General features: G+C 40.2%; 1 protein-coding gene and 1 pseudogene across 1 annotated transcript; both read right to left on the bottom strand.

Annotated features, from left to right (window-relative positions):
- Positions 1 to 2,561: 2,561 nt before the first annotated feature.
- LOC102012883 (putative olfactory receptor 5AK3) lies at positions 2,562 to 3,509 on the bottom strand. The gene has a single exon (XM_005407982.2). The coding sequence runs from the start codon at positions 3,507 to 3,509 to the stop codon at positions 2,562 to 2,564; it is 948 nt and encodes a 315-aa protein (XP_005408039.1).
- Positions 3,510 to 10,149: 6,640 nt separating this feature from the next.
- On the bottom strand, positions 10,150 to 20,569 carry LOC102027438 (annotated as a pseudogene).
- Between the last annotated feature and the right edge of the window lie 2,165 nt (positions 20,570 to 22,734).

The raw sequence follows: 22,734 nt of genomic DNA, 5'->3' as shown, positions 1-22,734 counted from the left end.
TCCTCCAGAGGTAGCTGGCTATTGGCCTTTGGGGTTGTCCCAGGAGCCAATCTCTTGTTTATTAGGGAGAGAAGTTTTCAGTCTAATTGGCCCATAGCTAGTTCATTCAATGGACTGTAGTATTGTGTATGACACCCAGGGAATCTACATATTGGTATGTAGAGAAAACTCATTGATAGCGACAAATATTTCACGTTGGGTAAAACAGTAAAATCAGCAACAACAGTAGAACCAAATGTGAACTGGGTAATGGCCAACCATGGCTAACACTGTACCACTTTTAACCATAAAGATGAGATCTACAGTTATGGCACGAATTGTAAAACAGAGCAGATGTTGATACAAAGTGAATGCCAACAGAATAGAGCAATTTAAACTCCATTCACAATAGAACAGTCTTCAACCATAGTAAGATATAGTTAGTTATCTATAGATTCGTAAGGGTAAGGATAAGGTGCATGAAGAGAAAAGAAAGAAAAAATAGATTAAAAAATTAAGCCATGGAAGATGGGAAGAAGGTGGTAAGACTGTTATGAGCTGCTTTAAGGAGTAAAAGAACATTAATAGTATTAGATAATAGTAACAGAAAAAATACTAGAGAAAGTATATATAATAAGGGATAGAGATTAAACTAGATGGAAAAAACCACTAAGGAAACAAGTGTGAAAGATAGCAAGAAAAGATGGGAGGGAGAGAAAGAGAGAGAGATGGGGAGACAGAGGCAGAGAGACAGAGAGACAGAGAGAGACAGACAGAAGCTGAGAGACAGAGAGAGACACAGAGAGACAGAGGTAGAGAGAGACAGAGACAGACAGAGAGAATCTATTCAAAGAAGTAGACCAAAGTAACAGTAAAAACAGAGAATAAGAAAACGTGTGACAAAACTCTGAACTCTATGAAAAGAAAAAAATACCAGTAGGAGAAGAAAAAAATTAGATCAAAGAAGAGAGAATAAAAAGGAGAAAAAAATTCCTATGTATTTCCAGATTGCAGTCTTTAATCCCACATGTCCCATTTCTCTTTGCTCCTCTTTAGCCTGTGAACTTGTGTGGGGTCTCCTATTGGTACACTCCTATTGTGCCAACTGTCCAGGCTGGGTGGGGACCAAGGTGGGTAGCGGAAGTATATTCCCTTGTCCATGGGACCAGCTCAAAACCTGGGAGGCTCAGGGAGGCACCAGTGTACCCAGGATTGGTGTGGGGGGATTCTAGGCCTGAGGAGGACACGGGTTGCTGGGTACTGTCTCCTGGGGATCTGGGACACGACACAAAGCAGGCAGATCTTTAACCGTTGCTGCAAATCCGACAGAGGACCTTTCCCAGGGACCACGGTGACATGCAAGATTGAGATGCCGTTGTGCCTGGGTTTGGGTTGCAGAGCCTCATGCTGAGTCAGGACTCTGGTAAACCCCCTGCCCCAAATAGAAACTCACATGGGACTGGGGCTCCCTGGGAGGATCCGCGGCACCTGAGATTGCTGCTGTGTGTCAGAAGTAGTCTCCGGCATGTCTAGGCGGGTGGTGCAGGGCAGTGAGCCCCAGGAAGGAACTCAAGCGATCTTAGCATGTCTGACACAACCTTGAACAGCACCAGCACTAGCTCCGCATGGCAGAGGAAGGTGCTAGTTGGTGTGGGGCTAACCTGAGGCACCTGCATTGACTGCAGCATCCTCGGGGTTTGTAAGGGACGAGGTGAAGAGGTGATCTGTACACCCCAAGTCTACCCCAGGAGGCTAGATTGGGCCTCACTCCTTGATTCCCTCCAGCTGTTTGGGACATTCTCAAGATGGGTGTTCCTGTGTGGGCACACATAGGGACCTGCAGACCACGTCTTCTCTACACTTGATCTTAGCCAAAAGGCCGAGAAGCGATCACTTCTGCTCTTTTGACCATCTGTGGGTACTCTTTGATGTACAAGCATCTTCTTTCAAAGTGATTTTTTGTATCAGGGTGTAAATCCTTTCCCTCCTTCCAATGACCTGTGTGTTTAGTTGGTGTTCTCCTCTTCTGTGTCATCCTCTGACATAGGTGCTTTTGAGTGGCAAGGAATGTATCAAATATGGGAAGAATGAAGCTTGCATCACAATTTTTAAAAAAGCAATTCATCCACTTATATACATTTTAACAATTTAACTCATTATCATAGTGTAAATAGAATTGAAATGAAAATCATTTTAGACAATTTAAGAAACATTTAAAAGAACATTTAAAAACATTTAAAACAAAAAGGAAATGAAAATTTAATGATAGTTGTATGTAATATGTATTTTTCCAACAATTAAAATGTTTTAAAAACATTGGAAATAGTAATTTTTTCAGTTCATGCATGCTTCCCTATATTTTTAATAACCTCTGTTAGGACTTCTCTGTTCTTTGCAAAAGATATATTTTTCAACCTGTATTCCAGGGAACATAAGTCTCAGGAGAAGTCTTAGAATACCTTGCACAGTCTAAGATTACGTGCATTGAAAGGTTAACCCTGATTTGAATACTGAACATCTTCAAATTTAGAATAATTAAATGTGGTAGCACATATGCACTGCATGCTCTGAGGTGCTGAATTTTAACAATTTAGATTTAATCTGAAGAACTTTTTCCCTATCACTTTTGCAGCTTCTTTGACCTCCTTGTTTCTCAAGCTGTAGATCAGAGGGTTCAACATGGGGATCACAGTGCCATAGAATACGGAGGCCACTTTCATATTCTCCTGGGAGTGCTCAGAAGGAGGCTGTAAGTACATGTAACACAGGGTTCCATAGTAGATGGTGACAGCGGTGAGGTGGGAGGCACAGGTGGAGAAGGTCTTCTTCCTCCCCGCAGCAGAGGACATCTTTAGGATGGTGGCCAGGATGCAGACGTAGGAGAAGATCACGACCGACACAGTGAATGTCAAGTTGAACCCTACTAAAATAACCATTAGCATGATATTGACGTCAGTGTTTGAACATGAGAGGGCGAGAATCGGGGGACCATCACAGAAAAAGTGATTGATAATGTTGGACTTACAGAAGGACAGAGAAAATGCAAATCCTGTGTGTACGGAAGCATTTAGTGATCCTATGAAATACGCACCAGCTACCAGCAGGATGCAGACTGTTCGGGACATGATTAAGGGATAGCGAAGCGGCTTACAGATGGCTACGTAACGGTCCACTGCCATAGCTGCCAGGAGGTAGCAGTCACTGGTCACAAATATCGCATACACCAATAACTGGATCACACATCCTCTGAAGGATATGGATTTGTCTTCTACCATGAAGTTCTGGAGCATCTTGGGAGTGATAGCAGATGTGTAGCAGATGTCCACAAAAGCCAGATGTTGCAAGAAGAAGTACATGGGTGTTTGGAGTCTGGAATCTGTGTTGATGAGCAGGATCATCCCAGTGTTACCCACCATGGACGTCATGTAGATCACAAGAAAAGCAATGAAGAGGGCAGACTGGTACTGCTGCTGGCCACCAAATCCCAGCAGATAGAATTCAGTCACCTCGGTGGCATTTCCTTGGGTCATGGCTCCCAAACATCTGGACAGGATGGAGAGAAGGCCAAAGAAAATAAATGAATTTGCTGGGACATTTTCAATGGTATAAGTTGTAATGATTCAGGTCACTGCTTTTGACTTGCACTTTCCCAATAGATAATCACATAGAATTTATACTTTCCAACCATCTTCCCCTATTTTCTTGAAAAGATGTCACACATAGTCAGTGAATTTTAGGATTGGATGAGTTCATTTTACGGTGAAGAAAACCAACTTTCTTTGTGTGATTCTCAGACTACAGATTAATATACTTTTCCAGTCTATTAAATAATCATTTATACTGTGTTTGCATGAGGCAGGATTAAAATGTGATTTTGCACTATTTCAGCAGCTTGCCTTTTTTCTTAGTCATTTACAATTTTTATCACTTGGTTCCTGATCTTTAATTTAGAAACAGTTGTGATAGGAGAATCTTCTTGGGTACAATCAGTGTACACACATTTGATGGCTTCATATAGTTGGCACTGATGTTTTGCTACTCACGTGTGAGTTTCTTTATGAACTGATCTGCTCATTTTTCAGATAAGCATATGCTTGCAATCTTCACAAAGCTGATTTTTCCTTCAGTCATGGTATAGCTTAAGGAAAAATCATGTATTGCCAGTTTGATTTGTATGTAATGATAGCTTATTTTAAACCATAAATATCTTTGCTCTTCTATGAGTTTTAGTAACCCTGTGCTTGGTTAGACATACAACCAAGCTGCATTCTTTAATGATTGTGCATATAGCATAAGCTCTCAAACTCTCTTTTAAAATTGTCTTTATACTTAGCCTTGCATATTGCCATAGCACCATTGCTCATTGCATAGTGAAATGCAAAATATTGAACCATGCAACTTTCAGCAGGGAACATCCTGCAAAGACTTAGGGAAGGAATAGCATAAAATGAAAAGGAGAATAGATATAAATCAATTAATCAGTGAAACATTGTAAAAAATTAAAACCTTTGATTTGCTAATGACCTTGTCAATGATGAAAACCATGTTACAGAAAGGCATAAAACATTTTTTAAGTCAGGCATGATGGCAGTCTCCTGGAACCCCAGTACCCTGGGAAGCTGAGGTAGGCAGATTACAAATTTGATTCTAGCTCAGGCAACTTAGCAAGATTCTGTCCCCAAATTAAAACCACACAAAAAATGGGGGGGGGCAGCTGGGGATGTAGAACTCATGGATCTTTCGTATGTTGCTGGTGGGAATGTAAAATGGTGCAGCTGCTCTGCAAATTTTTTTAAGAGCTGGAAAATTTATTGGAGGAAAGGAATGTGGAATAGGAATAGCTCCTGAGATAGGAGCACTCCCGAATGGGCTGTCTGTGCAAAATAGTTTGGTATTTTCTTATACACATACTTCCATTCAACCCAGTCTCTGTACTCTTAGACAATTGCATTTGCACAAAGCTTATGCCCACATGAAAATGTGTGACTAAGATTTTAGTAACCCCTTCACTTGTAAAAGCCTCAAACTAGATAGCTGACATGTTCTAGACAGTGTCTGTTAAACAGAAGCAGTGCATGTGTACTGTAAAAGAGTGGTGAGAATAATGAGGAAGAAATTGTTGACAAATGCAGCAACATTGATGAATTTTAATGGTGCTGAGTGAGAAAGAGAAGGGAATTTCCAAAGTTTGTAAATATTGCATAATTTCACCTTTATGACTACTCAAAATTGGGACACTGGGGAGCTGTGCAGAAGGTTTGTGACCACAGGGCATGGAGTGGCAGGTGGCAGGGTGGCCGGCTTATCAGGGGTCACATGAGAGATGCCTGCATGGACTCTGTGCCCTGTGAGGTGTATTCTGAGTTGTCTTTGGGGGTGGGTACTAGGAATCAAACTCAGGACCTCATGTTTGTCAGGCAGGCGCTGTGCCACTAAGCTAAATCCCCTGCCCCGCATTCTGAATTTTGATTACTATGCTGGTTCGAGGAGCCGACATGAGAAAATGCCATAGAGCCGTACACACATGGTACCAATCTAAAAATCCTGGCTTGGGGACCAGAGTTTTATCGTCAGATGGCACCTCTGAGAGGAAACAAGGTTAAGAGTTCCTAAAGCTTCCTGTTCTATGCACGGAACCTCCTGTGAATCTGTGATATTTCAAAATAAAACAGAAAATAAAAGAGGAAAAGTCAGAGCCTAGATAGATACGAGGGTCAGCGAGTGACTATGTGTGAGTTCCCAGCACAGGGACAGCTGCCAAGTGAGTTCCCCATGGCCACAAAGGTTCCACGAGAGCCTCCGACTACGGATAGATGGGTGGGGCAACTGGTCGATCCATTACATTTTCTTATTTGGTCCTTCACTTCCTTTCCTGGCCACCCTCCTCTCTCGCTTCATGTCCGTCCCATCAACAGCGGAGAGCTGAGTCCTCCTGGCTGGGAAAACACGCTGGGCTCTGCCTCTCACCTTCTGCTCTGCCCCTCGCCCTCTGCTCTGCCGCCTCCTGCACTCCCTGTGGAGGGTGCCAATGGGCTTGTCTTTGCTTCACTTACCCCACAGTGTCTCCAGGTTCTCTTCTGCAGCTGCTGCAGGCTGGTTGCTCTCCCGGGCCTCTCTGTGCTTCTCCCATTGGGAGGTTTATAGCTGGGGCCAAAGGGATCAGTCAGCCCCTGAGGAACACAGGCTTCTGGGGCTGCAAAAAGCATCGATCACTTGTGGTATTTGAATGAACAAAATTCAAACTCTCTGGAGAGCACAATTTAAAAAAAGTCACAGTTATCTCTACAGAGGGCAATTACTTTTCACATAATGTTTTGATTAACTACTCGTGTTATCATTAATCAAGTTGAGGACATTTTATATCTCCAGAAACCTGTGTTTAGGTACAGTTAAATTACTCTAATTGGTTAAAAAAATGCAGTTTTTTGTAAGAAGCAATCTAAATCTAATGTGAATTGAAGGGAACATGTTCCCTACTGTGGCTAATGAGCACATATTGTAATATTGACCTTTGTTTGTATATTGGAAAATTTATTGTTGAATTCTTCCTTGTTTTTGTGAAAATGTCTGCAGTTTTACAATCAACTGCACAGAAAGACATCTATTTCAGTTGTATTTGTAACAGTAGATTATTTCTGGTATCCCTCTGTCAAATAAGAGCTATTGAGTTTTGTTTGGCTATAAACCTTCTAGCATTAGAGCTTTATTTTTATTTTTTTTTATTTTTTTGGTTTTTCTCCGGTACCGGGAACTGAACTCATGACCTTGCACTTGCCAGGCAGGCGCTTTGCTGCTGAGCTAAATCCCCAGCCCTCTTTATTTTTTTATTTTTATTTTTTTTATTTAGAGCTTTAATTTACTGACTCTTTATAGACAAAGCTTGATTCATGAGTCCATAGCTTTTTTTTTAAAATTTAAATATTCATTTATTAATTTATAAACAATTTTTTTTTTAAAATTTGTATTACTTTTTTTTGTTTGTTTTCCAGTACCGGGAATCGAATCCATGACCTTGTGCTTGCCAGGCAGGCGCTGTGCCGCTGAGCTACATCCGCATCCTGTCCATAGCTTTTTGACTGACTTGCAATTGAATGAAAGGAGCTGTGGCCAAAGTCTAGTGAACCGAATGCAGCCTTCCTCCCTGCATGGGTAGTGTGCTGTTTAGGGCTGTGTTCCACTACCAGTAGGAGAAAACTCCACTTGTGCTTTGGCTTAAACACAGAACTTCATTTTCCCTTCCTAACAACAGTTTGGGAGTGAAGACCATCGCTTTGGTGAGGGCTTAGTGTTTCTTATATGCTTCTTGGCTCCCAATGCGCCAAGTCTGCTTTTGCTCTGGCATCATGCTTGGTTTCAAAGCAGGAACGAAACGACCAGGAAGCCAAGAAGGAATCATATGTATATGATATATGTTTGAAGAGGAAAACAAAAGCTTCCCCTAAAACTATCAGCCATCTTGACGTAGTCGTTACTGGTCAGACCTGTGTACACAGATTCCCTGAAACCTCTGTCTTGCTCACATCTTGGTCCTGGGTTTCAGTGCCCGTTGGGAGCACTTTTGTCTGTGCTGCTCGCGGTCCTTGTCTTCTGCATCCCTCTCTTGCTCTCTGCCCAGTGAACACCGTAAAGCCAGGGAGGATCCCTCCTCAGAATCAGCAGAGATGTGTGAGGAAGTCAGTAATGTTGGGTACACTCTGACCCCCGGGGAGGGGGTTCAATAAAAATCTTAAACCCCCTGTCACCCAGAGAAGCAGCTCTGAGGGACACTCTGCATAATTCACTAGAGTCTTCTGTGGAGAGATGTTCCCGTTTCCCATGACAGAAACAACCAGCTATGCCATTCTCTCCTCCCCGTGTCGTCTCAAATCTGTGTCTTTCCTGTGTGCGGCCTGGGACGACCACCCTGAGAAAGGTAGAAGTGTGCAGTGTGAGGAACAGTTCCCACAGAAGTGCTGCCATTTCTGATGCCATTTGAATGTCAGGGGCCCCGAGAGCCCCCTTCTCATAGATTGGTTACTAATTTGGGGTTCTCCCTAACAGCCGTCAGATGTGACTGTTTACTAACGTGTCTTATAGAACTCTGGTGTTTGGGGGCCGTGTGTTTATAAGTCTCTGTTGTCCTCAATCTATGTGTAGAAATCCTAAATCCCAGTATGCTGCTATTAGAAGTCCAGGAACCTTTGGGACTTTTGAAGGATTAGATGAGGTGATGAAAGTGAAGCCTTCAAGAGCAGGGTTTGTGTCCATGTCAGCGCCGTGATAGACTCGCTTTCCCTGCTTATTGTCAGTGAGTGAAGAGGAAATGAGAAGTTCTTGGTCTGCAGCCCAGCGCTGGACTCTCTCACCAGAGCCTGAGCATGCAGCTACTCTGATCTCAGACCTTCAGCCCTCAGCTCTGAGAAATGAATTTCTCTTGCGTCAAGTTATCCAGTGTGTAATAATATGTTCTAGCAGCAAACCTTACTGAGATAGACATTTTTTGGAAATCAAAGTGCTGATGTTTCAAATAGCTAAAATTATGAAAGCCTTCTTGGACCCATGTAATGAGTAGAGAGAGGCTGTACCAATTTTGAGGTGTATGCCGGGAGAAAAAACTCCTACATTCTGCAAATAGACATCTAAAAGCAATTCGCATGTGAACTGGGGAAGGAAAGAGAGATACAAAGAAAACTGTTTTAATTCTTGTACATTATTTAAGACACTATGAATAAAATACTGGTAGACATATGGGTGGTAAAATTGTCCTCCATCTAGAAGGTGAGACATCTGCCCCAGTGAGGCTGGCGGGCAGTATAAGGAGGAAACGTGGATTTTTCCTGAGCCCTAGGGTTGCATAGGGCTCACCTGTGTGTCTCTTGGACTTTCTTGGGAGCCATCACTCCTTTCTTATCTCCTGTTCTCTTTGGAGTGGCAGTGTCTGTCCCATGCCTGCCCTCCACTGTATAAGGGAAACACATAACTTGTTTCGTTACAGAGGTTCACAGCTGGAGAGGAATTTTGCTTCAGAAAAAATCATACTACAAATGTACTCCATAACTTATCTAAATGATACTTTGATGAGAATTTGCACTTTAGACTTGAGAGTTAATGCTTTAATTGCTCACATATTACCATGTGCCTGATCTTTGTATTCAAAGCACTCCTGGGCAATCAGACAACAGCATCAGTCTCCACCTCCTCTGGAGTTTAAAATTGATTTGGTGTATTCTCACACTCCCATAATAAATGCATTTTTTTTTGGCCTGCCCAGGGGCCGACACCTCCAGATAAACAGACACTGTTAATAGGCAACATATTCCATCAATTTAGAGATAACTTCCTGGTAAGTGAAGGAAAAGGCCAGACGTTTACATAGGTAAGGTTGGTGCCCCATTAAACACCTGCAAATACATGATCTTTGTTCAGTGCCTTGTCTCACAAATAAAAGACAGATGCCACCCTTACTGTGTTGGAGTCTGGGATGTGAATGATCTATTTCTGGCCATAATACCTTCACCATAAAGTTAGTGTTCTCTCAGGAAGGAGTATGTGTGAACAGTGTATAGGTAAATGACTCTATTTTGCTGCAGTAGTAAGTACTCATATAAGATGGGAAGTAAATTCTTTGTCTTTTCACTTATGTTGCTATTCTATTCTCCATGTTCTCCAGTTTCTTTCTAAACTGATACATGGCGTCAGCTTCATCTCTCAAAGTTATTCTATACTTACACTTTTATAAAGTCAGCCATCTTTGCTCATGATTGATTTCCAATTCCGATGGAAGACTCAAGTCATTACGGTAGTATGCAGAAAAAGATCTTGGAGACAGGAAGTCCTGCTAAGATATGCACAGTCATAAAACCAGCTCGCTCTGCTGGAATGTAGCTGGTATATTTTCCTAGTTAGTGGACACATTCACTGCTTCAGTGTCCCATCTACTTTGGTCATTTATTCAAAAATGATATTAGCAAGTTCTGAAATGATTCCTGACAATGAACAGATGCTAGGAATTCAAATGTAGTGTTTCTCCTACATCTGTCTAAGGCAGGATGAGTCACAGCTTGAGTGGAACTTCAGCTAAAAACCACTAGTTCTTGGTAAAAACCTAGCATTATGTGGTAGGCTATGAGAACTGTCCCGGATACTTTGCTTCATTGCTTGTAAAATGCTAAGATGTGAAGTCTGTGGGTCCTACTGAAAGAACTTTCTCCTTGTCACTTTTATAGCTTCTTTGACCTCCTTGTTTCTCAAGCTGTAGATCAGAGAGTTCAGCAGGGGAATGACAGTGCCATAAAATACAGAGGCCCCTTTCACGTTCTCCTGGGAGTGCTGAGAAGGAGGCTGTAGGTACATGTAACACGGGGTTCCATAGAAGATGGTGACAGCTGTGATGTGGCAGGCATAGGGGGGAAGGGTTTCTTCCTCCCTTCAGGAGAAGACCTCTTTAAGCTGCCTGCCAATATATATGGAGGAGAAAAAAAAATCATCAACACAGTGAGTGTCAAGTTAAAGCCTCCAAAGACCAAAATTAGCATGGTTTTGATGTCAGTGTTGGAGCATCAAAGGCTGACAAGTGGAGGAACAGCATAGAAAAAATGAGTGATATTGGACTTACACAAGGACAGGGAGAATGTAAAACCCGTGTGTACAGAAGCAGTCCTTGATCCTATGAGATAACTCAGCTACCAACTGGATGCAGACTATTGGGGACATGATTATGGGATAGCAGCATGGCTTATGGATGGGTACATAATAATCCACTGCCATAGCTGGATTGACAGAGGAAACATTCCCGGTAGCAAATATTGCACATACCAATAATTGCAGTAGGCATCCTCTGTATGATATGGATTTGTCTTCTACCATGAAGTTCTGGAGCATCTTGGGAGTGATAGCAGATGTGTAGCAGATGTCCACAAAAGCCAGATGCTGTAAGAAGAAGCACATGGTGTTTGGAGTCTTGGATCTGTGTTGTTGAGCAGGATCATCCCAGTGTTACCCACTGTGGATGTCACATAGATCACAAGATACACAGTGAAAAGGACACACAGAAATTTGTGTTGGACACCAAATCCCTGAAGATAGAATTCAGTCACTTCAGTGCCATTTCTTTGTGTCACAGCTATCAAGAGTCTGAAGAGGAACCAGAAAAAGGGCCAATTTGAAAGGAAATCTTTGTGACTTCTTCAAATTATACACTGTTGCTTTTAGTGTCCCTGTTTTGTGTTTGATGTTCATGACCAGTGGGTTCATTGCTTTCCTAATAGTTTTTCTAGGCAAGAACCCACCATGTAAACAGTATATTAGAGCTGTGGATTCCTTATGAAGTGCAGACTGTTTCATAGAAGAAAACTAACTTTAATACATGTTTCTAAAAAGCAAGGATCATGTACTTTTCCTGTATAGTATAAAGTCATCTAATTTGCATAAGAAAATGTTCTAGTATGATTTTCTGCCTTTATAGCATCCTATGTACATCATATTCTTTTCCTAGTCCTTTATCATTTTAATCATTCACTTAATTTCACCTCTTGAAAGTAGACAGTTACTAAGAACAAGAAGAATTTCTTGAGATTGTTCATAGAACACACATCTGGTGGCTTCATAGTGTGCTTGTATGAGTAGATTTTCTAAACTGTCACCTGAGGAGTTAACCTCTCTTACCAGATAACACTCTCATGTCTTACACAGTATTACCTCGGTTGACAGTTTCTTCTGTTCACAAGCAATTTGGTTTATGAACAGAAGTGTTTGGCAAACTTTTGCTTCCCTTCTCAAACTACGCATCAGCTGATGAACATGACTTGGGCCATCTTTCCCACACAAACACAAACACTGCCGTCTTCCCCAGAATCATGGAACAAGTTAAGTTCCTGAACCCAGGTACCACTGTAGATAGAGGAGTAAGAGTAGTTTGTATTTCTTTCTTTTAGTTATTACCTAGCTGTAGGAAAAGTCATGTGGCAACACTGTGATTTACATATCATGATAGCTTAGTTTAAATCACAAATGTCTTTGATTTTCTCTCTCTGAGTTAGATTCGCTCTACAGCCAGTTAGGTATACATCTGCCATACACTTGTGCATAATTTTTGCACATGGCATAAGCCCTCAAGCTCTCTGATTTTGTGCTTTTATCCTTAAATATCTTTCCCTATTGACAAACACTGCTTATTGTGGAGTAGGTACCGTGGAACCTGGTTCCGTCAGAAAATAATTTGCTTCCCATGAGTCCATGTGTCTTTTTCTCTGGGACAGAGCAAGACATGTTGCCGACCATACATGCTTGTGTGGTTGTGGCGCCATGTTCCCCTCAGTGGAGAACAGACTAAGGTAACGTGTGCCCCACTGAGACCTGCTAGCCTTCTACCCCCTTCTTCACGTAAAACTGGAACCTTATGATTTTATATTTCCTTTCTTTTTCATCAGTTTGCTGGATATTGACATTCATGGAGACTCTGACCATCCTGTGTTATGGTTTCCAGCTCTAATGCAGAGCACCAAGTTAAAATTGGTATTTCAGGTAACATGACGTTTATTGGAAATGTGGCCTAAATATTGGATGGTAAATACTAAATGTTAAACTTACTGTTTGCAAATCAAATTTAGCTGGGCATCCCATTTTCACCTTCACATGTTGCTTATTGCTGTCTGCTTTAGGCTGGGTTCCTGAGTGGTTTGTTGGAGCAAAGTCTGTCTGAGTCTTCTTTGTGTTGTATTGCAGAGCACCAGGAGTTGTGGGGTTACAGAGAAAAGACATTTATGAGGCTTACGGTGTGAGTCTTGGAAGCTTATGATGTGAAAGCGGTCATGATGCGGGGTCTCCCGCTGTCATCTACAGCAGGGACAGGGAGAGAGGAGGGTGAGGGCCAGAGGCTAGAAGGACCACACTACCTTAACTGACAAACATAGAGTTGCGATGAATCACCCTCTACGTGAACGACACTAGTTCAGCCATGACAACAGAGCCCTGTGCCCTAATCATCTACGGTTAGAACTCACCTCCTAGCACTACTTCTTGGGGGGGATTTACACAGGTGAATTTGGGGGACATATTCACCCACAGCCGTCCTCCCACCACCAACATACTTCCTTCAGAGGATTTCATCTGATTGAGAATTTCTGTTATACATCACTGAGATTAGGGACTTTTTCCCTTACCACTCTAACTTATTTTAAACAACTCTTCTTTCAGTCATGCCACCCTATAAAGATTTTTTATTAAAGGCTTAAATGAATAAAGATATAACAATTACATGTTTCTACCTGGAAAGTGGATTGATGATTGATTATTCCTTTATCAGACACAAGATGACCAAACACCAGGCCAACGATGGGCAAAGTTTAAATCAGTTGTTTCTGCTGCCAAATCCCAAGAAGCTCAGGAACTGATATCAGCGTGCACAGTGAGAGTGTAAAGGAAGTATTAAACCAATGAGAATTTATTGAAAGTTTTCTAAGAAGTAACGTTATTGGTTCTCAAAAATGCGTTATTACATATGAGCCGTCGACTTACCCAATTCATCAGCACTTCCCTGGGTAAGCAACACGAGCACACAGAAAGGTTCACCTGTAACCGGAACAATGAAAGAGAAGAAGCCCTTCAGAGGAAGAGCAGCTAGCAGGGAGAAGGACCATCTTCGAAACTCACAAGCAACCCCAGTAAAAATATATATCTTTATGCATATATTTGTATATATATAATTATTACTTTCATGAATATAAATGCAAATGTAATTATTGAAAGCTATATAAGGGCCTTAAAGTTTGCTCTTGTTTTCGGTTTGAATTATGTCAGAGTTAAATATGTGGTTGCCTTATTGTTCACATAATTTCATACATTTTTAGGTGTGTAAAACATTACATAGTAAAAGAAATTGCTTGGGAGGAAGAAAACCCTCATTTCCACATGAACAGTGTGAGCTTTTACTCCTGTATCACTGATGTTAGCAGGGCTTCACCTTCCCAGAGGAGATGGTCATGGAGAACGTGTTCTGCATCTCGTGAAGCTAGAAGACTAAGCTTGTTGTTGATATCCGCTTCTCTAGTTCCTCCAGATATCCTGGGAAATAACCTCTGTGGAGTGACTCCAGGGCTGGAACAAGACCCAGCTGTCTTCAATGTGTCCTGAGGACCGAGGAGAAGTGGCTTCCACCAAGTTCCTTCCTTAGGTGAATTTGTTGGAAAATGGGTAAAGTGGACCCCATTGAAGGAAGATTCTACTGTGAGGGAAAAAAGTACTTTTCAGAGGAAGCTGGAATACTTCAGGGTCGCTGTAAGCCAGAATCTTGACATTTACCTTATTAACTTTAATCATTCTGCTTTGAAATAAAGTGATATTTCAGAGACCCTCCAAGAAGTAAGCTCCTCCCACCCCACAGACTCCATCTCTACACTGGGGGGGGGGTGGCAATCCAACATGGATCATTCTGTGTCATGTTTGGTGGGGATATTTCCAAACTAATGCTACAAAGGAAATGACTCACTACCAGAATATCTGAAATATATGTAACATAGACTTAGTCCCAGGACATCTGAAGCTTCATATTCCTCTTCTTTGTGGAAAGAAGTCAGGTAGCCCTGGGTCAGAATTTTTGTCCTTCCAGCTCATAGAAACAAAAGATGTGACTCCAGCTTTGTTTCTGTGGGGTCACAAGACCTGATAAGATGTTTGTTATGTTCACTGCACACATGTCTCTTAAAATAAAGGTGTAGAAGTGTGTCTAAAGAAGCCACAGCATATCCACATCACGGATCAATGCACTGTCCAAAGGAATGAGAAAAATGTATGCCCTTATGGGAAGGTGTTATGTCACAGTGTCAAATGAGAAAGCAAGTTGCAGAATAATGTTTATTTAGAGCATAGACCCTTTTAACATCCAAATTTTCTTTCAGTCTATCTTTTTTTTTAAATTTCTATTTCCTCATGAATAAAATTCAGAAATGATGTACACCCAGTGCTTTAGTTATAATTATCAATAGGTATGGTTTTGGGGTAAGAAGTAATCTGTTTAGACTTACAGATTTTGTTCTTTGACTTTCATGTTCATTCTAGGAATTCTGGGTTTATCATTTTAAAATGAAGACTATTTACCTTTTGTGTTGTCCTAATATGTTAAAGATTAAGTTTTATCTTTTTTTGTTTTCTGTTGTTTTTTCTTTTGCCTTTTCTATTTCTTTCCTACTTTTTTGTAGGTTACTTGAAAGTTTTTAGACTTCCATAGTGAATTACCTACAGTGGTTGCAGTGTATATACTTTGTAGGATTTTTTGTGGCTGTCATATAGATTATATTATATTCACTGATGTTAGTGATGCATTTTTATCATCAATACTGGCATATTTCATGGACTGAAGTGGTATAGAAATCTTACTTCTTTTTTTATCCTTTGCTGTCTACCATTGTCTTAAATATTGCATACTGGTATTAAGTATTCCTTCCACATATACGAAGAATCACATTAGGGTGATAGAATTTTTTCAATAGTTCAGCAGAGTCAAGAGGAGGATAAAAGTGTGTTGAATTTATCTGTGTTTTTGCTGTTTCCTTGTCCTTTCATCTTTCCCTAAGGTGCCTTCCTTTAATGCTAATTAAGGAACTTGGCAGAGTGGATAAAAAAAGCCTTATACTCCTACATGCTGTGAACAAGAAATTCACTTTAAATCTAATGACATTTGTAGGGCAAAAGTAAGAAGAAGAAAAGGCATACTGGGTAAACATTAATCCAAAGGTCAAGAAGTGTCTAGGATAGTGTCCAGATAGAGGAGACTTTATAGCAAAGAGAACTACCAGGAACAGGAGGGAACATTGCTTAATGATAAAGCACTTAACTCACCACAGACAAGTAGCATTCCTAAACGTGTGGGGACCGAACCAGACAGCTGCTGTGTGTATATGAAGAAAAAACTGATACAACTCAAGACAGGAAAAATGTAGGGCACAGTTATGATCAGAGAATTTAGTATTCTCTTAGTTGATGGTCATTTCTAGGTAATCCATGGGTCAGAAAGGAAAGTGTCAAGGGAAATAAAATATTGAACTGAATGAAAATCAAACTGCATTATTTTGAATTTATTGGATGCAACTAAAATGTCGAGGGGGAAATGCATAGCATTGATTGCTTACATTAGAAAACAGAAAAAGTCTAAAATCAATCAGCTGAGCTCCTACTTTACAAAACTAGAAAAAAGAACAAAGCAAACCTAATACAAGCAGGTGGAATGGAAATAAAACTCATCAGAAATCAGTGACATTTACCAGAGAAAATCCTAGAAAATATCAGTGACAGAAACAGTTGGTTTTGAAAAGACCAAAAACAATCGACAATGTTTTAGTAGGTATGACAAATCAAAAAGAAAGAAGATACAAATTATAAAATTGGGACTAAAATGGGCTATATCACTTCATACTCAGCAAAGTGAAAGTCTAATGAAAGAATTCAAAGAACAACTCTTACTACATAATTTTGACAACTAAAAAGAAGAGTATAAGTTCATTTAAAAGTACAAATCACCACGACTAACTTACTATGAAATGGACAATTCGAATAGCCATATGAAGATGAAGAAAATTGAATTGTTAAACGTAAATACATTCCATATCTGTTAGCAAATGCATCAAAGTTTAAGGAAGGATGAATCACGCTGGACACCATTTGCCTTGAATGTTTGTGAAGCAAACCAGTGCTGATCTGATAGCACCACCAGATAACGATACTGTGGGAAAGAAACCCATTACGTATAATCTGCCATGAATATAGCAGCAAAGATTATTGCAAAATAGTAATACATTAACAAATATAACTTAGATACGTAAGCATTAACGTATGCTTACATACGTTAAGTATGTAACAAATATACCTTAGATATGTAATACATTAACAAATATAACAGATATGTAAGCGTATAATTTTATACCATGATCAATCAGGATTTACTGCAGTGATAAAAGTCTGATTTAGCATATAAAAATCCACCATTTTAATCCACTGTATATGGCCTAAAGAAGAAAAATAACAGAATAATATGCTTGTAGAGAAAGATACTTGACAAAATGCAATATCTATTCTTGCAACTGGACCTTTTTTTAAAATTTTTTTATTTTTCATTTTTATTTTTTATTTTTTTGGTTTTTCTCCGGTACTGGGAACCGAACTCACGACCTTGCGCTTGCCAGGCAGGCGCTTTGCTGCTGAGCTAAATCCCCAGCCCTTTATTTATTTATTTATTTTTTTTGGTACGGGGAATCCAACTCAGGACCTTGTGCCTGCCAGGTAGGTGCTGTGCTGCTGAGCCATATCCCTGGAGCAATACCTATTCTTGATTGTAAGAAACATATCAGAAATCTTGCAATAAAAACAACTTCTTCAGCTTAACATTTACAAAAATCATGTTTAATGGTTAGCTACTGAGTTCTTGCTGCCTAAGGAAAAAGACAAATATATCCTCACACTTTTGTTCATCACAGTTCTGGAAGTTTCAGTCAGTGGGTGTTATGGTTTGTGTCTGGATGTCCCCCCAAAGCTTCATGCTGTCATGGGGGCCAGGCTTTTCAGAGGTGGCTGAATCTAGAGTTTAAGATTGGTTCACTGTCTGGAGCTGTGACTGGGAGCGTGAACACTACCCCTGTCCTAGGGCAGGTAGCCTGCACACCCTGTTAGAGAGGAAAAGAGGCTTTCCCCCTTTTTGTTCTTGTTTCCTTTGGTATCTTCTGCCGCCATGAATGGTGGCCCCTCAGCCGTGCCACCCTGCCCTGGAGCCAGCAGATTACGGACTGAAACCTCTACAAACTGTGAGCTAAATAAACCCTTCCTCCTTAACTTTGGATGTTGGGTATTTTGTCTCAGCAACAAGAGAAAAGTTACCAAGGTGACAGGATAAGTGAATGGAATTTAAGTCACACATTTCAAAATGGAAGTAGTACAACTCTTGCTCTTTGCAGAAGACACGGTGGACTATGTAGAAGATCCAGTGGGAGCTAACAAAATCTTCTAAAAATAATCAGTGGGTTCAGCAAAATTGACAATTCAAGATGAGCATAAGGATATCAATACTACAAGGCACCCCTTTTAAATATTATGAATGTTTACATAAAATATTTAGTACAGTAAAAGACACACTGACATTAATTCTCCCTCTAAAAACTCCTCCTTAGTTTAAGCACAATTGTTCCACCATTCCCCAGCTTTCTGAAGCAGTTCTGGGAGTCCTCTTTCCTGAGTGTCTTTAGGAGATGTGATTAAAAAACAGGGTGAACGGAGCTGTCTGGAGCCATCCAACAGAAAGGCAGACTGTGAAAACATGGTGGTACGTTCTCATCACCCTAGTCACTGGATCTCATACAGTGTGACTTCCCGCTCTTCCCCAAAGTGAAAATGAGCCCGAAGGTACATGTTTTGAATGGATTTCGGACATCTGGGCAGCCAGGGCAAGGCACCTGAAGACACTCATCAAAGAGGACATCTAGAATGGCTTGGACAGTGGTAAGAACAAGGAGACAGCTGTGTTCAAAATGAGGGAAATATTTTGGGTGAGATTCATGGCGATATATATCTTTGCCTGTAACAAATATTTTAAGCATCCACCGTATTTTTCGGTCTCATCTCTATTTTTCTTCTAGTAACTGAATTGGAGAACAAGAATTAAAATACATCATCTCTTATCAATGAAAAAAATGAAATATTCAAACATAAATCTTACAAAACCTGTATTGAATGAGCACGCTACAATTATAAATCACCAGTGAAAGATATCAAAGTTCTAAGTAAATAAACATATTGGATTTATGGATTATAAGACTTGATATAACTAAATTGCAATGCCCTCAAAAAGAAATACAAGTATGAAATAGTTCCTATCAATACTTGCAAGACGTTTTAGATGCAGACCAGGTTATTCTAAAAGTTATATGTAAATGAAAAATTGCTAGAATGTCTAGACAAATACTTAAAAAGAATTCCACTACATTTCATATCAAGTGTTCCATGCCCCTGAAGACCAGGTTTTATCATATAGTTGTAGCAATCCACAGTGCCATAGCAACAGAGGCTAGACACAAACTAACACACAACAAGGTCCTGAAGTAAACACACATAGGCACAGGCAACTGGTTCTTTATAGGGGTGCAAAATATTTTAACAAATATTATGCATAAATATATTTATGCAAAATGTATTTAAATATTTTAATAATGTTGGCACTGGTGGCTCTGTAGAAAAAAGTACTCATGTAGGCTGTTTGCTGTATATAAAATTAACTCAAAACAGCCCATGCACTTAAGTGCAAAATATACAACTTTGCAAATTTCAGAAGGTAGGAGAAGACAAAAATTTCAGATCTTAGGTTTTAATGAATGTAAAATGGTGTAGTCACTGTAGAAAATAGTTTGGTAGTTCCTTAACAATCTCACCATTCAGTTACTGTCCAGTCCCATCCAGCCTGGTAACTCTTAAACAATTACGTTTGCACAAGATTTATGCCCACACAAAATGTGCAACCAATTTTCACGATAGCTTCACTAGTAATAGCTCCAAAGTCTAAACAAAGCAAATCCTCAGTATCAGGTTTTGGCTAAACAAACACAGACACATCTACACTGTGAAGTAGTACTAAGAAGTAAAGAATAAATTGATGGTGCTGAGTGAAAACGACAGCAGATTTCCACAGGTCATGTGCAGTGTGATCATTTGTGCAACATTCAAAGTGGCAAAAATCACAGAGCTGGAGCACAGTCTAATGACTGTGAGGGGTAGGTGGTGGTGGGGTTGGTCTGTCCTTAAGGGATCCTGTGAGAGAAATCCACCCAGAGTCTGCAGTCGGTGATGGAGTGTTCTACATCTTGATTACAGGAGTCTACCCAAGAGAGAAAACGTCAGGGAGCTGCACACACATCCTGCACCCACTTAAAATTCCTGGGATTGGTATCCCAGTACAGTTATCTCAGATGGAACTACTGAGGAAAAACCGAGAGAAAGGTTTGCAGGAGTTCTCTGCTCTGCCTTTGGAATCTACCATGAATCTATAATTACTTCAAAGTAAAAAATAAAATGCAAAAATACCCAAATACACACCCCCTCACAAAAAAAAGATGAAGAATGGAAGAGTTTGAGGAAATGTATGCCAACTTCGCAGCCCAGGAGCAGGCACGGAACCTGTAAGCCATACACTGCCACAAGAACACACGCTACTGTTATTTCAAAATGTCTATAATTTTGACAGATCAATTAGTTGGTTGGGTCACTCACTTATTTATTCCGTCACTTTGTTTTCTCAGCAATCCTCCCCGCTCGCTGCGTGTCCATCCTATCGCCAGCGGGGAGCTGAGTCCTGGCCAGGGGCAAACACGCCGGGCTGTGTCTCTCACCTTCTGCTCTGCTGCCTCCTGCACTCGCCGCCAGGGGACGCAGCTGAGGCGGGGAAGGGTATTCTCTCTGCTTGACTCGTGCCAGAGTCCTCCCTGGAATCTCCCTCCGCAGGTGGTGCAGGCTGCCTGCCTGCGAGGTGTGGTTGAGATGCCTCCGGGTCAAGTTTATAGCTGGGCCTGAGGGATCCCTGCCTACACCCTGCGAATCGAGGTTTCAGGCCTGGAGATGGAGTTGGGAAAACAATGTGCATTTGCTAATCTCTGCTGAAAAAATCTTAGGCTTCCCACAGGGAGTGAAATTTATTTCTGTGTTACTGACATTAAGCATTACTTGCTCCATTTGTGACAGTTATCCTGCTATAGACGTCTTCCTCCCTCTCCTCCCTATCCTTCCTCCCTCCCTCCCTCCTTCCTTCCTTCTTTCCTTCCTTTCTTCCTTCCTTCCTTCCTTCCTTCCTTCCTTCCTTCCTTCCTTCCTTCCTTCATGCATCTTTATCTTCAATTTATTTTGGTGAATCATGAACCACTGAAAATGTAATAATTTGGAAATAAATGTACATAATAAAAAAATCTTGTCCTCATGCCTTTACTTTCAGTCTCTACTTCTTGCACACCACAGCCACAAACTGCTACTTTTTCCTCCAGATTACAGCTCTTCCTTGCACTTGAAGCATTAACAGTTGCATGCTGTGTTCCACCTCCTTTCCTCACAGGATGATGTATTATCACCTTGTTTGATGGTTTTCATTTCACTCAGTATTTCTAGGTAATCTGTCTACATCAGTGCAGAGATGCTTCACTATTCTTAACTGTTGTATTATATTTTATTGAACAACAAGATTCCTGAGTTTACTTCATCAGATTCTTCTCCCCATTTTCAGGCATTTAGCTAGTTTCCAAACTTCTGTTGAAACAAACAACATCATAATAATTATGTGTGCTCATAAGTAGGAATTTATTTCCAGAATTGGGAGATATGTAGGAGATATACCTCTGAGTCAGAAATAATGAATAGTACGGCTGGGGATATAACTCAGTGGCACAAGCACCCGCCTGACAAGTGTGAGGTCCTGAGTTCAACTCCCAGTACCAAAAAAATAAAGAATATTACATTTTGGTGGATTTGGTGAATGTGCCCTCCATCATGTCTAGCTAAAAGGACCATTTTTTGCACATGTGTTCAACATGCTGATAAAGAACTTTCATTATTTATTGTGATTGTGCTAGGTGAAAATTGTGTATTTCACTTTTTATTTCAATGAGACATGCTGAATATCTTTGCATTTGTCCAAGTACTGTTAATATCAATGTTTTGGAAGCTCCCTTCTAGTCTTAGTTTGTTGAGGATTTTTACAGTGATATTGAATTTTATCAAATGGAATTTTCTTCATCACTTGAGATAACTGTGTCTGAATCTTCATCTTATTATATATTATATGACATTGCTTTTCTTGTGTTGAACAGGTATTACATCCCTGGATAGTTTCCCTTAGCTAGAGTGGATAATGCTTTTAATGTGGTAGATTTAATTTGTTAGTATTTTGTTGGAGATTTTTGAGTTAATTTTATTCAGAATATTGGTCTATAACTTTGTTTCTTATAATGTGCTGTAGCATTGGCATCAGGGTAATGCTTGCTTCATTCAGTGAATTAATTCTTTGAAATTTTTGTTTTTTCAGGACATGTTTGTGGTACATAATGATCAGATTCATTGTGGGGAGACGGTGTATGTACACGACACACCTTACTGTTTTATGTCACTTGCCCCTTTCCTCTTCCCCTCCCTCTGTCTCTTGGTCTCTTTCCAATTTGAAATGATCTATCTCCCTCTTTTAAAGATCTTTTTGATCTCTTCTTTCCCTTATAATTTATTTATACTCTAGCTTTCTCATATCAGAGAAACCATGTGATATTTAAGCTTTTGTATTCGATTTATTTCACTTAATATTATGGTCTCAAGGTGCATCAATTTTTTTATAAATGACTAAACTTTATCCTTCTTTATGGCAGAATAGTACTTCAGTGTGTACAAACACCATATTTCCTTTATCTTTTCATCTATTGAAGGACATATAGTTCTGAGATTTGGTTCTTATGGGTTGTAGTATTATAAATATGGATCTGAATGTATGGTATAAGATGCTACCTGTAACTTCTTTTTGGAAGGATCTTGTTTTTTAGTTTTGCCATTCTAAATCTTTGTTTGCATAATTTAATCCCTGTGCATTTAAGGTAGTTATTAGTACATAAGGACTCACTGTTGTAGTTTTGTCAACTTTCCTCTATTTTGACGTTCTATTTTTCAGTTTTTCCTCTCTTTTTGTCTTCCTTTGTGATTTAATAATTATCTAAACTTGTGTGCTTTGGTTTACTTTCTTGCTCTTTTGTGCATCTACAATAGGCTTTGTTATTACTA

The sequence above is a fragment of the Chinchilla lanigera genome, unplaced genomic scaffold (assembly GCF_000276665.1).
Source record: "Chinchilla lanigera isolate Chin_1 unplaced genomic scaffold, ChiLan1.0 scaffold00110, whole genome shotgun sequence".
In the NCBI taxonomy this organism is placed as follows: Eukaryota; Metazoa; Chordata; class Mammalia; order Rodentia; family Chinchillidae; genus Chinchilla; species Chinchilla lanigera.
The sequence above is the reverse complement of the archived record's forward strand: the minus strand, read 5'-3'. Positions and strand labels throughout refer to the sequence as shown.

Excerpts from the sequence above, each read along its gene's own strand:
- LOC102012883 (XM_005407982.2), bottom strand. The coding sequence starts at position 3,509 with ATGACCCAAGGAAATGCCACCGAGGTGACTGAATTCTATCTGCTGGGA.